At 39.3% G+C, this 17,349-nt stretch overlaps 1 protein-coding gene across 4 annotated transcripts in view; it reads right to left on the bottom strand.

The window, feature by feature from the left end:
• Window positions 1-17,349, bottom strand: part of GULP1 (GULP PTB domain containing engulfment adaptor 1) — a 670,190-nt gene that overhangs the window by 93,810 nt on the left and 559,031 nt on the right. For all 4 annotated transcript variants that reach the window (XM_063430129.1, XM_063430126.1, XM_063430128.1 and 1 more), the window contains one exon: window positions 10,736-10,852. In XM_063430129.1, coding sequence (XP_063286199.1) covers window positions 10,736-10,852 — 117 coding nt within the window. The remainder of the gene's footprint in view (window positions 1-10,735; window positions 10,853-17,349) is intronic.

Here is a 17,349-nt window from a genome sequence, read left to right as displayed (position 1 = left end):
TTGGTTGGACAGTGTGCTGATGAGGGTGCTGAAGTAATTTACTTTTGCAGAGGAAAGAGCCAGAGTGTAGGAGCTCATCATAAATTTATAGTGGATAGTGAGACTTTCTCCAACAGCATTCAGCAGTTCTAGAACATTTTTTTGAGATATCGGGTCAGCTTGGTGTGCCAGGGTAGTGCTAGTAGTGTGAGGGAATTAGAGATGAAGAGGTCATGTATGGCAGTTGCTACAGATGGAACAGGCGTTCCTGTAGCAACATCCTTATTAGAAGGGGTTGCAAAAATGACAATTGCGGTCGCTTTAAGGGAAACTCCAGTGCCAGGAAAACAATCGTTTTCCTGGCACTGCAGGTTCCCTCTCCCTCCCACCCCCCAATCCCCGGCTGCTGAAGGGGTGAAAAACACTTCAGTAACTTACCTGAGGCAGCGACGATGTCCCAGCTCCTTCCGTGCTGCTCCTCCTTCTGACTGTGTCGGCCGGTGGGCCAGACTGATCCTTCCCACTGGCCCGGGAAAGCATTAGCGCTCCCCATGGGAAAGCATTGAAAATGCATTTCAATGCTTTCCTATGGGGAAATGAGCGATGCTGGAGGTCCTCACATAGCGTTTCCTGTGCTAGAAACCAGGAAGTGCCCTCTAGTGGCTGTCTAGTAGACAGCCACTAGTGGTGGAGTTAACCCTGCAAGGTAATTATTGCAGTTTATAAAAAACTGCAATAATTACACTTGCAGGGTTAAGAGTAGTGGGAGTTGGCACCCAAACCACTCCAATGGGCAGAAGTGGTCTTGGTGCCTGGAGTGTCCCTTTAACCCTTTAAGGACACATGACATGTGGGACATGTCATGATTCCCTTTTATTCCAGAAGTTTGGTCCTTAAGGGGTTAAGTAAATTTTTGATTAAGCTGGAAATTAATTTCAATGACATCCTGCACTGGTAAGGATGGCAAACAAGGCACATGGGCACTGACAATCCTTGGAGACTGGGTGCACATCAGCCATGTTCAGGAGGACCGCAGTGCTTGAAACATGATAAAAATATTATCTGGACTTTTTTTAATTTATGAGATCCAGTTGCTTGGTTTTTCAAGAAGATTATCTGGACATTTGTAGTTTATAAGATCCAGATGCTTGGTTTTTCAAATTCTTGATAAAACTTTGTGGCTCTCCAAAGCAAAATAATTGCTTTGGTCACCAAAACACCATTATCAGGTTGACCATCCATCCTAAGTATGTACCTTTACATGAGCAGAACCCAAGGAGATATTCCAACTGTCACTAAGTGTGACAAATCTAGATACATAAAAAAGTCAGTATTGTGCCTTTTAGATATTTGTAAGGAACTAGAAGACATTTTGGGAATTAACTATGTAAAATACATTATAATATTCTGTATATGTAAGCAGCTGACTTACATCAATTACAATTAACCTGACATATTATTCAAAGCATTTTGTTGCAGCACTGAAATAATCCTGTAGATTTTTGGCATCTGCTTAAAAATGCTGTATGGGCACTCAAGCATTCCTTGTTGTTGCCAATGCTTATGGCATCATATGAGTTTAAATAAATTTACATTATTATTATTATTTATAAAGCGCCAACATCCTAGTATATAATATAAATAAAAAATGTTTATGGCTAGCTATTGGATTGCACAAATCTAAGACAAGTGACAGTTTCTCTTTAATGCAGATATACTTGAAGTGTCTTACATGCTGTCAAATTACAATGGGTCCATTATAAAATATATTTTCTAGAAGGACTCAGACAGAAATTCTCTCCTGACTGCAGACAGCTTCCACCCCCAAGATTGATCAATTATCTTCTAATCTCTTAATTCCTCTATTTAATTAGTATCAACTTGGAACTTATGACCCAGTTCAATTACAGTAAACAAAAATATGTCCTTAAAATAGGTCTTAAGAAGGTCTGTTACATCAACCACTATCATTGATAACATCATGGATCACACAGCATGTGTATAAACTTTTCATACGCAATCCACTCACATATTTTACATTATTATTGAAAACCAATTCTAGTCTACTTTATGTAATTGTGAAACTGATATTGCTAATATGCATGATCTGTTAGTACACACTGACCCCATCCTTAACTACCAAGAATCACTGCAATATGACAAGACAGGCTGCATCACTTGCCTGGGTTGTGTTACAAGATACCCCTGTTTAATACTTACATCATCCACGGGGCGTGGTTTGACGCACGGGCAAGATGGTTGCTTGAAAACTTGGCTCCTATCACTGGGTCCCATTTACCACAGCAATTAGCAGCCTACACGGAAGCCCTGCACTCCCCAGCCGCCACGCATTGTTCCGACACCTTGATGGACGAGTTCCTGTCCACGCCAGCTGAACTGGCAGACACCGTGGCCTCTCACCTCGTGGACATCTCCTTGGAATCTGAGAGAGATTCCACATTCATAGACTCCGAACGGGTCCCACTCGACACTCCGAACAGCCGTCTGAAATGCCAGAGCTATTCCATGACTATTACACGGGGCTCTATAATATCTCGGAAGCCACGGATCCATCATGCTCATGGAGATGGAGACATACCTCTCAACACATGTCCACAAGACGATATATACGGAAGGGAAATAAGATAGGGAAATTACTATAGAAGAGCTTGAAAACGTGGATCACGCCTCATTTTTCATGGACTGGATGCATCAACTCCATCAAGATGAATATACACCCTTGAATCCTTTACTCGTTCCAGACGATCACGATCGGTCTTCCACCCACCTTCTTCCGATCCCTTAACTCGGCCTTGATAAAATGTATATAGAAAGGATGCAGACCATGTAACAAGGACACCTGATGAGACCAAAAGGTGAAGGGGGACTTGGTCTACCAGACATACTAAATCACTGATATTATAAAGCAACACATATATCGAGAATTGTAGCCTGGCATGATTAAGTCTCACAGAGGATCTGGCAAACATTGGAGAGGGAGGTTTGAGGTGGGGGTATTCTGGGAGCGGTGTGAGTGATCGACAACATGGCCAAAAATTAACTCATGAACAATCCTTTATTGGGGCGACCCTAAAAGTTTGGTACCATACCCGTTTTCGGCTCTCCCTCACAATGCTAACCAGCCAAATGTACCCAATCACAGACAAACCGGCTGGACAAGAAATATGGACCCTGAAGTTTTTAGGGAGGGGCCAACATATACGTTTCTCAGAGCTCTGCAGGAGAGGTGCTCTGATAACTCTGTAGAAACTCCTGCAAGACCCACTATGATTGAGTGCTTCCGCTACCACCAACTGACCCACTTTTACGAGTCAGTGGCTTGTCAACTACAATTTACGAGACCATTGCTCCTAGTTGATGACATATGGTCGAATGTTGAGGGACTCCACCATAGTATATCAGTCCTCTACACACTCCTGCAGCTGGCAGACACAACCCCCCCAATGAAGTTCCAAGCACTGTGGAAAGAGGCATTACATACCTTGTTCACTCCTCCAGAGAGGGACAAGACGACCATATGCACAGTCCTCAAATAGATGGAAATTAAAGGGAAACTCCAGTGCCAGAAAAACTATCTGTTTTTCTGGCACTGGAGGGTCCCTCTCCCTCCCACCCACCAATCCCTGGTTACTGAAGGGGTGAAAACCCCTTCAGTCACTTACCTGGGACAGCGTCGATGTCCCTCGCCACTGTCTCCGCCTCCGCGATGCTCCTCCCAGTGATGCATGCGCATTACGTCTCCCCATAGGAAAGCATTGAAAAATCATTTAAATGCTTTCCTATGGGGTTTTGAGCGACGCTGGAGGTCCTCACACAGTGTGAGGACGACCAGCGACGCTCTAGCACAGGTTTCCTGTGCTAGAACCCAGGAAGTGACCTCTAGTGGCTGTCTAATAGACAGCCACTAGAGGTGGAGTTAACCCTGCAATGTAATTATGGCAGTTTATAGAAAACTGCAATAATTACAGTTGCAGGGTTAAGAGTAGTGGGAGTTGGCACCCATACCACTCCAATGAGCAGAAGTGGTCTGGGTGCCTGGAGTGTTCCTTTAACTATAAAGAAGAAGGTCCATAAATATCTACCTGAAGCCTACACAGAAGGTCCATAAATATCTACCTGAAGCCTCAGAGATCTGTTGGAGGTGCGAGGAGGGGGTGGGAATTCTTCTCCACCTTTTCTGGTCCTGTCCATTCATAACACCTTACTGGGAATGAATATACGAGGCAAAGCGGAAAAAGGGGTGATGAGGAGGTTGCTTTTGACCCGGCAGATATCTTACTCAACAGATTGGATCTACCCATATCAACATATAAGAAAACAGTATCTCGTCACCTACGAATGGCAGCTAAATTGCTGATCCCAGTTCTGTGGCGGCAGAGAGAACCACCAACATTCCAGGCCTGGCTCCAACGAGTGGAGGAGAGCAGGCAGGTGGAAGTAGAAATAGCATCAGTGAGTGAAAGGATGGAGAAATACGAGGAGATCTGGAGGACATAGGGATGAACATGGAAACCAACCCACTGAGTAAAATGAGGGGAACATCTCCTGGTAGGAGACACTGGCTCTGAGTGTGCTCGAAACGAGGTGGGCATGGGTGACTTTCTGGACTGGGGCCACGCAATCCAACCTGTCCCGGCCTCCCATCCTTTTCCCCTACCTATTTTCTATACTTTAGCCTGCCCTGCTCTTTTTTTTATTATTTATTTATTCCCCTATCCCCCTCTTCTTCACTCCCTCCCTCTCTCTCTCTCTCTCTCTCTCTCTATCTCTCACTTCCCATCCTCTCTTCCTCTCCTCTTTCTGCTCTTCCTTGTACGTACAGCGGATCTAACATATTAAACTTACCCAATAGTGTTCAAGTCACAGCTGACACACCTATATTAATAAACAGATAAATGGAACTAGCACAATCTTTTGCTCTTCCTTCATGCACCTTAGTTACAGGAAGGGTGGGTGATGTATGCCTCGGACTCGCGCTAGGGGCTTTTCTTTAGGGTACACAGATTGAAAGTATGCACACCACACCCATGCAGGATGGATACAATCCCATGCCACCTATTAGGGGTATAATCCAACTACATGGGGAGACAACAGGAGAGACTTAGCTGAGAGGGACGGACTACATAGAAACATAGAAACATAGAAACATAGAATGTGACGGCAGATAAGAACCATTCGGCCCATCTAGTCTGCCCAGTTTTCTAAATACTTTCATTAGTCCCTGGCCTTATCTTATAGTTAGGATAGCCTTATGCCTATCCCACGCATGCTTAAACTCCTTTACTGTGTTAACCTCTACCACTTCAGCTGGAAGGCTATTCCATGCATCCACTACCCTCTCAGTAAAGTAATACTTCCTGATATTATTTTTAAACCTTTGTCCCTCTAATTTAAGACTATGCCCTCTTGTTGTGGTAGTTTTTCTTCTTTTAAATATAGTCTCCTCCTTTACTGTGTTGATTCCCTTTATGTATTTGAATGTTTCTATCATATCCCCCCTGTCTCGTCTTTCCTCCATGCTATACATGTTAAGATCCTTTAACCTTTCCTGGTAAGTTTTATCCTGCAATCCATGAACCAGTTTAGTAGCCCTTCTTTGAACTCTCTCTAAGGTATCAATATCCTTCTGAAGATAGGGTCTCCAGTACTGTGTACAGTACTCCAAGTGAGGTCTCACCAGTGTTCTGTACAATGGCATGAGCACTTCCCTCTTTCTACTGCTAATACCTCTCCCTATACAACCAAGCATTCTGCTAGCATTTCCTGCTGCTCTATTACATTGTCTGCCTACCTTTAAGTCATCAGAAATAATCACCCCTAAATCCCTTTCCTCAGATGTTGAGGTTAGGACTCTATCAAATATTCTGTACTCTGCCCTTGGGTTTTTACGTCCAAGATGCATTATCTTGCACTTATCCACATTAAATGTCAGTTGCCACAACTCTGACCATTTTTCTAGTCTACCTAAATCATTTTCCATTTGGCTTATCCCTCCTGGAACATCAACCCTGTTACATATCTTAGTATCATCCGCAAAAAGACACACCTTACCATCAAGACCTTCTGCAATATCACTAATAAAAATATTAAAGAGAATGGGTCCAAGTACAGATCCCTGAGGTACCCCACTGGTGACAAGCCCAAGCTTTGAATATACTCCATTGACTACAACCCTCTGTTGCCTGTCACTCAGCCACTGCCTTACCCATTCAACAATATTGGAATCCAAACTCAAAGATTGTAGTTTGTTGATAAGCCTTCTATGTGCAACAGTGTCAAAAGCCTTACTGAAATCGAGGTAAGCAATGTCTACTGCACCACCCTGATCTATAATTTTAGTTACCCAATCAAAAAAATCAATAAGATTAGTTTGGCATGATCTCCCTGAAGTAAACCCATGTTGTCTCTGATCTTGAAATCCATGTGTTTTTAGATGTTCAACAATCCTATCCTTTAACATGGTTTCCATCACTTTCCCCACTACTGAAGTTAGGCTTACTGGCCTATAGTTGCCCGACTCCTCCCTATTACCTTTCTTGTGAATGGGCACAACATTCGCTAACTTCCAATCTTCTGGGACTACTCCTGTTATCAATGATTGGTTAAATAAATCTGTTAATGGTTTTGCTAGTACACCACTAAGCTCTTTTAATAGCTTTGGGTGTATTCCATCAGGTCCCATTGACTTATTTGTCTTTACTTTTGACAGTTGAAATAGAACCTCTTCCTCTGTAAACTCACGTGTAATAAATGACTCATTTATCCTTTTTCTTAACTGAGGTCCCTTTCCTTCATTTTCATCTGTAAATACCGAACAAAAATATTCATTGAGGCAGTCAGCTAGACCTTTATCCTCATCTACATACCTTCCTTCTTTTGTTTTTAATCTAACTAATCCTTGTTTTACTTTTCTTTTCTCATTTATGTATCTAAAAAAGGTTTTGTCCCCCTTTTTTACTGACTGTGCTATTTTCTCTTCTGTGTGTGATTTGGAAGCTCTTATAACTTGCTTAGCCTCTTTCTGCCTAATCTTATAGGTCATTCTGTCTTCCTCACTCTGGGTTTTTTTATAATTACTAAATGCTAACTTTTTGTTTTTTACTATTTTGGCTACATCTGTGGAGTACCACAGTGGTTTCTTGAATTTTTTGCTTTTACTGACAAGCCTAATGCAATTTTCTGTTGCCTTCAGTAGTGCAACTTTTAAATAATCCCATTTCTTTTGGACTCCATTTAAATTGCTCCAGTCTGATAATGACTCCTTTACACATATTCTAATTTTGGAAAAGTCTGTTTTTCTAAAGTCTAAAACTTTTGTTTTTGTGTGGTGTGACTCAGTCACTGTTCTTATATTAAACCACACTGACTGATGATCACTGGATCCTAAACTTTCACCTACAGTAATATCTGATACCAAATCTCCATTTGTTAACACTAAATCTAGTATGGCCTCTTTACGAGTTGGCTCCTCAACGACTTGTTTTAGAGACAATCCCAGTAGGGAGTTTAGAATATGTGTGCTCCTGGCACATGTAGCTATTTTTGTTTTCCAATTTATATCAGGAAGATTAAAGTCACCCATGATGATAACTTCCCCCTTCATTGTCATTTTAGCTATTTCTTCAACTAGTAGATTATCTAACTCTTCAATTTGTCCTGGGGGCCTATAAATCACACCTACACGAGTTACTGTGTGATTACCAAATTCTAACGTAACCCAAACTGACTCTATGTTCGCCTCACTAACCTTTATTAGGCTAGATTTTATGCTATTCTTTACATACAGGGCCACCCCTCCCCCTTTCTTGCCTTCCCTGTCTTTTCTATATAAAGAGTACCCTGGTATTGCTATGTCCCAGTCATTTTTCTCACATTTTTCTACTCCCATGACCCACACAGCACCAGGACTCCCGGGAAATAAAATAAACATACATGGGTAAATGGCATAGGGAACCCTAAAATGAAGGGAACGGATACCTTAGCAGTAATATGGGATTATAATCCCTCTATACTTCAACTACCTTCCAAAGGCAGCACAGTGGGCCTCAGAGAACAGGATAATTTGTGGTCATGTGAAAGAGTTCCTTTCACTGACGTAAGAATTTACACTGTGACCCAAAAACGATTATGTACATTTTTCTAGGTGGAAGTTGCTTGAGGGATGTGCCTTTTCAAATGTACCATACCATGGTTGTTTAAATGCTTATCTATTTATTACTTCTGTATCTCTAATTACTCCTAGAAAAAACTAACCAATAAACAAAGATCGACAAAAAAATTACTTACATCATCCACAAACTGGAAAGGGTTATTTAATCTGAAAGAGTTACCTGCACTATGACCTTTGACATCAATGAAATTGCATGTTGTTGTAACACATACAGCAAACGTCTTCTTGTTCTAGGCAACACATACAGCACACCACTTTTTTTGCAAACAATGATCCTTGATCAAAACAGTTTTCAGAGAAGAAAAGGCTTGAAACGCTGGTTTCAATACAATTCTGATAGGAGGTCAACTACACACGTTTTGTCTTACTGGTGTCAATCATTTGGAGGCTACCTTGGGTCAAAACAGGAAGACATAGCACAGCAATGATATTGTCAGTGAAAGTGATGATTTTTTTTGCATTTTTCACACACAAACTGCACTTTCGCTGATGATATCATTGTTGTGATACGTTTTAAAGTTTTGAAACACTAACATTTGTGTTCAGCGAAGTCTCCCGAGTATAACAGTACCCCCTATGTACAGGTTTTATAGTGTTTTTGAAAGTTACAGGGTCAGATAAAAGGCCTGATTTTTCATTTTTTCACATTGAAATTTGCCTGATTGGTTATGTTATCTTTGAGAGCGTATGGTAGCTCAAGAATAAAATTTACCCCCATGATGGCATACCATTTGCAAAAGAAGACAGCCCAAGGTATTGCAAATGGGGTATGTTCTGTCTTTTTTAGTAGCAACTTGGTCACAAACACTGGCCAAAGTTAGCGTTCATAATAGTTTTTTGCATTTTTAACACACAAAAAAATATAAATGCTAACTTTGACCAGTAAAACTTTGGCTACTAAAAAATACTTTACATACCCAGGGGCGTATTAACTGCGAGGCAAACAAGGCATTTGCCTTGGGCGGCATTTTCCAGGGGGCGGCAAAAAAAGCCGCCCCCAAATGCCCAAGGCAAATGTCTTGTTAGCCTTGCGGCTAACAGACATGCTGGGCTGCTGGGCGGTCGGGCGGCGCTGGTGGGCAGCTGGCGAGGGAGCACTTCCTCTGAGCTGTCTGCTCAGCTCCCTCGCGCGCTGCAGAGTGAGGCTGGGAGCCGGAATATGACGTCATATTCCGGTTCCCAGCCTCACTCTGAGGCGCGCGAGGGAGCTGAGCAAACAGTTCAGAGGAAGTGCTCCCTCGCCAGCCACCCGCCCGCCAGCCAGTGCCACTCGCCCAGCAGCCACTGGACCAACAGGGAGGAAGAGACCCCCCCCCAGCATTCCCAAAGGTAAGGAGGCTGGGGGAGGGGGTGTTTAAATAAATGTTTAAAAATGTGTTAATGTGGGTGTGTGTGTGTGTCAGTGTGTGTCTGTTAGTGTGTGTGTCTGTTAGTGTGTGTCTGTTAATGTGTGTCTGTTAGTGTGTGTGTCTGTTAGTGTTTGTGTTTGTTAGTGTGTTTCTGTTAGTGTGTTTCTGTTAGTGTGTTTGCCTGTGAGTGTGTGTGTATGTTAGTGAGTGTGTGTGTCTGCTAGTTTGTCTGCTAGAGAGTGAGTGTGTGTCTGTTAGTGAGTGTATTTGTCTGTTACTGAGTGTGAGTGTTTCTGTTAGTGTGTGTGTGTTTCTGTTAGCGAGTGTGTGTTTCTGTTAGCTAGTGTATGTGTATCTGTCAGTGAATGTGTGTGTGTGTATTTAGAATGCGGGGCGGGGGGAAAGGTTGGGTGGGGGTGGCGCGGGGGGGAGGGGGGCGCCTGAGTTTTGCAGCACAAAACCAGGATACATCACTGGACATGCCCCATATTGAATACCCTGGGTTGTCTACTTTAAAATATATGTACATGTGAGGTGTGATTCAGAGATTTAAGACAGAAAACAGCGTTACAATGTCACTATTGATCAATTTTAAACATATATATTTTGAAACAGCAATGTCCTACTTGAACTTATAGCCCTGTAACTTGCAAAAAAAAGCTAAGAACATGTTAACATTGGGTATTTCTAAACTCAGGACAAAATTTAGAAACTATTTAGCATGGATGTTTTTTGGCGGTTGTAGATGCGTAAAAGATTTTAGGGGTCAAAGTTAGAAAAAGTGTGTTTTTGGTTCGATTTTTACATATTTTCATCATATTTTATAAAAAACTATATAGTATATGATATGATGAAAATAATAGTATATTTAGAAGGACTATTTAATGGCGAGAAACTGTATATAATATGTGTGGGTAAATAAGTAAGAGGAAAATTACAGCTAAACACAATCACACCACAGAAATGTAAAAACAACCCTGGTCCTTAACAGTAAAGAAATTGAAAAATGGTCTGGTCACTAAGGGGTTAAGCTGAGACTCGGTGATTGCTGGGTTTTTAAACTCTTGCCCATTTGAACGGAAATACCAGGAAAAGAAAAAGTATTATATTTTTATAAAAAACACTATATTTGTTGGCAAATTAACACCCCTGTTTTAAAATCTTGTGTTAATTATTTACACACTGTGCTTGTTTTATTAAAAATTACAGTTCATACCCTTTTCTGCAGTCCTGCTATTTGTTTTCTCGTTTCAACATCTTTTCCTCCAGACTCCAAGAATTTTCTGTAGGCCAAATCAAAAGCCTGACCAATAGTTAGCGTTATTTCCTCAGCCTTCATTGAAAGAAAGAAAATTTTATTTGGCTGGTCAGCATTAGATTTACATAATATTAACACATCCACAGCCCAAAAGACATACATACTCCCTCCATGCAATTCGAGAACATTGCTATAGTGTATAATAGAAGTGTAAAAAAGTAACAGATGGTATAAGCTGTATTATAAATGCTTCCACACAGTCTTGCACACATATTTAAATTCACACATAGCAATCAGTGAGTAATAGTTCCCCTACTGGCTGCAAAAGTCTCTTTTGACACATACACTAAAAAGGTAAAAAAATCTAAATATTTGTTCTAATGCTTTGACTTTTTCACCCATTTGCCAATAATTTTCTAATACATTTACATACATGCATAAATAGCTTAAAGGGTTATACAAAGACAGACATATACAAACTCACAGACAAACTGATCTATTGATACTAAGGCTCCCAAACTGTTGTCCAAAATTCAGAAACTTCCTCTACTCTCCTGGCTATTTTACATAAAATTAACAAAATCTGATTATTTAATAATTCCCTTTCATTACTGTTATATTCAAGGCTAGTACTGGTGTGGTGAATCCAACCTCGCCACTATGTTCTGGAGAAGCCTGGTTGCCTGCCTGCTACCTCTGGACTATGGCCCCATGTTAAAAACCTTTATTTATCCCTGCAGAAAGGCTTGTTCGTGCCTTTCTGCCAGGGTGTTTGGTAAATTCAATTTACCGAACACACGCACGAATGACCAGACCACCTCTCCCATTAATCTCCCAGAAGCTGTGGTTAACCGCAGCTTAATTGACGAATGCTGGGTGGCCGTTGTTCGTATAGCCGAACACGTGGCAGCGGCCATCTTAAACTGCTGAACGGCCAGCGGTGTTCAGCTACAAAACTGTGGAACTGAAAACGGACACTTATATTCATGAACAACGCTGAGCCGCCGACCTCCCTCCTCCTGCATTTATCCGAACGCCGGTCCCTTCGGTATTTTCTCTGTGTGAACAGTGCTACCCCAGATAGCTATGCCACGGAGCCCATTCGTATAACGAAAGACTATGTGAAAGACTTTAGCTCCATGGCGATTGAACTGTATGTATGTGATCTGAGCGCCATTCGGTAATAATGTACGCTCAGATCTAAGCTATCTGGGGATATGTTGAACGTATATGTTTTATGCAGTATTTGTAACATTGTGTATTTTTATGTATTTTTGCTAACATGCGTGTAATGTAGTTTTGCCTCTCTCCAATTATCTCCAGGATAGAGAGGAAGGATTATACTGTACTAGTGGGAGTGTTTCACTATGAATGTCTGTGATTGGTCACTGTGCAATTTGTGTCCCAGTCTTCCACCAGGTCCCCTAGGGGAGTGTCCACCTGGTGGAAGACCTGCATAAATACCGGGCAGGTAGCCCCATTAAACCAGACCACTGCTTGACCAATAACACGGAACCATGTCTCGTTCTTGGGGGGATTTGATTGTATGCTGTTCCAGTTCGACTGCTTGGAGTGTAAACCTTTTGTATGTTTTTTCCTGTTCGGATGTTTACAGCAATCGTATGGTTCTGGTTCGGGAGTTTGGAGAATTCGTATAGTTTCCTGTTCGGGAGATTGCTGTAAGGAGTAGCTGCTTGTGAATCTGGAAGGGAATATCTCCTAAATGGCTTTTAATTCACCCGGAGACAAAAATGACCAGGGAGGTATTTATCAGAACAACAGATACTTGGACCTCTTTCTGCTATGACTAAAAGTCTATATGACTAATATGCCCTGTATGTGTATATTTGGTCCATTGTATGTTTTCCAGCAAGTTAAGAATATTAGTGTTAGAATTTGCTAATCCCCTTGGATCTCACAATGCTAAGCATTTTACAGTTTGTCAATTTCAGTGCTTGACTCATGGTAAAGCGTCAAAATAATATTAACTAATGCATTTGCCGTTTTAGAGCTCAGGAGAGTATACAAATGGGCATAGAACCGTATATAGAATATGCTACCTGTTTTCAGATTTGCAGGGATATGGTTTAAGGACAAAGTACCAACTTCATTTTTTAGGTATGTTCCAAGAAAAGAGAAATATTTTCCAGAATTCATAAATAAGATAAGTGGAATGAATGTTAGGCAGGCTCTGGTATTTGATATTTTATTTCCTCCTTGAGATATCATTAAATATTTTTTTTTCAGTTCTTAATTCATGGTGTTCTTTTATCTAACAGATGTTCTCTTAAGAGGCAGTCGCATCTATAGACCATGCGTAAAAATCGAAGTATAGGAGTTCTGCAAAGAGGTAAAATACTTAACGCCCTTTTAATTTTTATTTCCACATTTTAGAGATATGTAGTAAAGTTAAAATAGCATGTTTATAACACACTGTGCACCAACACAACTTAAAGGAACACTAGTCCCTTTACTTTAGTTTAATGTATTGATCATGCTCCTGCAGTCTTACTGCTCAATTCTCTGCCATGAAGGAGTAAAATCTATTTTGTTTCTGTTTATGATACCTAGCCACAACTACCTTGGCTTTCTGCATGACTTTTTTTTTATCAGATATTTACTTGCTTTAGAAGTCTTTATCTCCTGATGTGTAAATTGAGCTTTAATCACATACAAGTAGCTCCTGCATGGTGTAGAAGGCTATCATTGTAGCAGGATATAAGATAGAATACATTAAACATAATATGCAATAAAGGAAGTTTAAACATGATTTCTCTTTACAGGAAGTGTTTAGCAAGGCTGTGTAAGTCACATGCAGGGAGGTGTGACTGGGGCTGCACCTGCAAAGTTATTGAATTCCTTTAAATGGCAGATAGATAAACAGTGAGACTGCACGGGCATGACCTATAAACCAAAACTGTGTTTTAAATGGAAGTTGTGTATGTTCTCAGCTGAGCTAATGAGAGCTACACACCACCACAGACAATCACCATGTTGCCCAATCTTCCCAGTTTTGGCCGGACAGTCACTGCATACAGTTCGACAGATTTTAGGCAGCTGCTTGGTCTTATGAGACATATGTGGTATGTAAGTCTCATTATGAACTAATGTTTATTGAATGCACTAAATAGTAGTAGAAGTGCATAATAAAATTGCAGTTGAAATTAAATGCAGATTACTAAATTAATACATTTAATTAATAATTACTAAATTATAAAAGAACAACAACAAAAAATATTCATAGATGATATATATGATTTTTTTTGACACTAGGATTTTGATTTTTTTTTTCATTTCACTTGGTTGGGTTCAGTTGTTTGTGAGGTGAAAATTATTTATTATATCAACTGTCAAAAATGACCTACCAAGCACTCAATAAACCCTTCTCTAACAAACTATTTAATTCCCCTACTTTAACCCTTTGTGTCACTATACCCCACTCCTTCTAGCATGTAAGCTCATCGAGCAGGGCCCTCAACCCCCTCTGTTCCTGTACGTCCAGTGGTCTGATCTCAATTATGCGTCTGTTAGTCCACCCATTGTACAGCGCTACGGAATTTGTTGGCGCTATATAAATAATAAAATAATAATAATAATAAAGATTTAGCCATATATTTTTTTTTCTTATCTAGTTAGCTTCATTTTAAGTGACATCATCATCTTCTAGAAAAATAAATGATTGATGGAAGGTATCCTGGGGTCTGTTGATGAAAACCATATGTATTCCAACCACCCACTTTATTTTACTGATGCTACCACCACATATTAGTTTACAGAGAATGAGTAGTTCTGTTACAACACAAGCAAATTAAACACTGTATTTTTTCCACAGGGCTATGTTCCAGTAATGAATCGTGCAGACATATAAAATATCCCTTAGCTTTAATTCATATCATGACTGATTTTCCATGTCTTACAAAATGGCGTGCTCAGTACAATTATGTTTTGTTACTTACTAAGAAAAAAAAAACAAGCATCCTTTTCTTGTAAAAAATACAGTTTTCTTATTTTACTCGTCAAGAATACTTATGATAAATAAGTATACACTATACACGCTTCCGTTAACTATCTTTAAGGAAGAACTACTTCAGTAGTAAAGTACTTTCTAACTACTAGATAAATAAAAGCTATTATCCATACTTAAGAAGAATCCATACTTAAAGCTTGGCACAGCCTGGCATCCAATGCAATTAATAACCTTTTTCATGATTCATTAAGCACAATATTGTAGGGAAACTACAGAACTCATGCAGAGCATCATGGGATGATAGTGTTGTCAATGATCTGAAGGTCCAGTGCAGGAGTTTATGAATTGCTTCACTTGTTGTGAGATCCACAGTTCTTCCCACAGTGCAACAAGCATAAAGATCTCTTACTAGGAATGGAATCTTGAACAAAATGTCAAGTGCAAATATATACAAGTATTTTTGTGCTTCTGGCTAGCATATTTTGCATATAGAAGGTCATCGAAAAGGTTAACAAAAAATAAATTGCAATAGCAAATTTTGTGTGGAAATGTTGCTCTTTATGGATACTTTAAAAAATATTTAAATGTTTATCATTTTATTTCTTACTTATTTGCTGATCATATCTAAAAATATTAGAGAAATAAAATGTTTTAGAAATTATACAGCATTATAATATTTTAGACAGAGACAGCAAAAGGCCAAATATTAGTGCAGACATAGAAATACACAAAAAAGCAAGTCCTGCACTCAAACTACCACTACTCTTGGGCGACAAAAACAGATGATTTAAAAAATATATCCAAATAATCTACTTGAAGTAACATGTAAGGAATCTGATTGCTATCTTATCAATGCAGCTTTAGAAAAATATATATTTTTTAAAAATACAATATGTAAAAAAAAAAAAAGTACTTATAGGGCACCGTGTTCGTACAATTGGTATATTTACATAACCTATAGGTGCCCCTTTGGAGGTGAACACAGGAAAGCATATATTGAGGAGTCTCTGGAAGTAGTTCATGGTTCAGGGCATTGCAAGCAGCTGTAGGAGTCGGAACACCATCTTTGCACTCTACTGAAAACTGTCAATCAAGCTGTTAGAATGTAGCCATAAAGTTTGTGTTTCAAATCTTACTGTACTTTGAAAGTAGGAGGAAGATTTCCATTTAATCTGCATTGATGTAGGGAAATGTTAAATCTGGAATGTGAAAATCAACACTGCAGCAAAGAAGAAGGCAAGGTTTCCGGAGAAATGTTTGTTTATGTATTGCTTTGCAAATAATACGATTGCACACATTGTTGCGTGGGAGTTGGTTCATGTCATTGCCATTATTCAAACCTGCATCAAACAGCTATTCATAACATCATGCATCTACCAGTAACCCCAAAACCAGTAACCCCCAGTAAAAAAAAAACAAAAATGTGAACTTTAATTTAATAAAACTTCAAGTCGCTGGCATATCCAAAAAGAAAAAAAAAGAAAATCACTCTAATAATACTTATATTTAGGTGTGTGTGCCACATGTAAGGTTCCTGTTCACCAAATCTTAGAGTAAAATTTCCAGTCAGGTAGAAAATGTTAGGTGTGTATTTTCATGATAGCAGTGGAAGAGCAAGGATACTAATAAAAATATTTTTATAACTACCAAACTGCTAGGATTTGCTAATGTGACATTATGAATATTTTCATGCTTTATTGGTTAATATTAAGTGCTTTTTGGAATTTACTGTTTTGTGAGGATTTATCATAGCACCTTTAACTATGACATGTCTGAACTATTGGTAATGGAAAATTACGTTCATTTTTCAGTTTTGCAGCTACCTTAGGCTAGAAAATGGTCATAACTCCTTGTTACTGCTAAAGCTAATTTCTATCTGACATTAATACTGGCAATCAATTTTGTTAATATACGTTTTATTTAACCCCTTCCCAGCAACATGTGAACACATTTTCTAATGGAATCTAAAATGAAATTGTGTTTTAAAGTGCCAGGTTTTTAAAGGCACTGTATTAAACTCTTGAGAAAATCAGTTTAACTTCCAGGGCTTAATTATAGACCTTAAATAACAGACCCACTATCTCTTCCCATCTTCTACAACAACATTTCTTATATTAAAAGTGGTTATTTGACTACAATATGATTTCATTATTTGTGTAACACTTAACTGGGAACCATGGAGAAATAAAAAGGGAATTGCAGTTTTTAGACCAAAAGTTGAAAAAGCAAAACATATTTTTCTATACACGTTTCTTTAAGCTTAAACTCTATTCCCTTGTTACATCCTGATAAATCCTGGTTTAGAGTATAACAATATCTGTTGTCAATGTTTGGGGAATTCATAACGAAAATGCTTTTTTTTAAAGTAAAATCCAAATCTCTAGCGACTATTCTTTTTTTCATCCCTCTCATTATGTAGTGTGCATGCACAAAAATGTACATGTTTATCTGCATTAATGGACATGCACAATTCACATGATCAAATGTTCAAAAACATACTTTATCACATATATGGAAACTAAAACTAGGATGTTCCAATTTAGAGTTTTGCAAAAATAAAAAATATGCAGGTCTCATCAATGTAATAAAGTTGAAATGGATTTCC

This window comes from Pelobates fuscus, chromosome 8, assembly GCF_036172605.1.
Source record: "Pelobates fuscus isolate aPelFus1 chromosome 8, aPelFus1.pri, whole genome shotgun sequence".
Taxonomy (NCBI): Eukaryota; Metazoa; Chordata; class Amphibia; order Anura; family Pelobatidae; genus Pelobates; species Pelobates fuscus.
The sequence above is the reverse complement of the archived record's forward strand: the minus strand, read 5'-3'. Positions and strand labels throughout refer to the sequence as shown.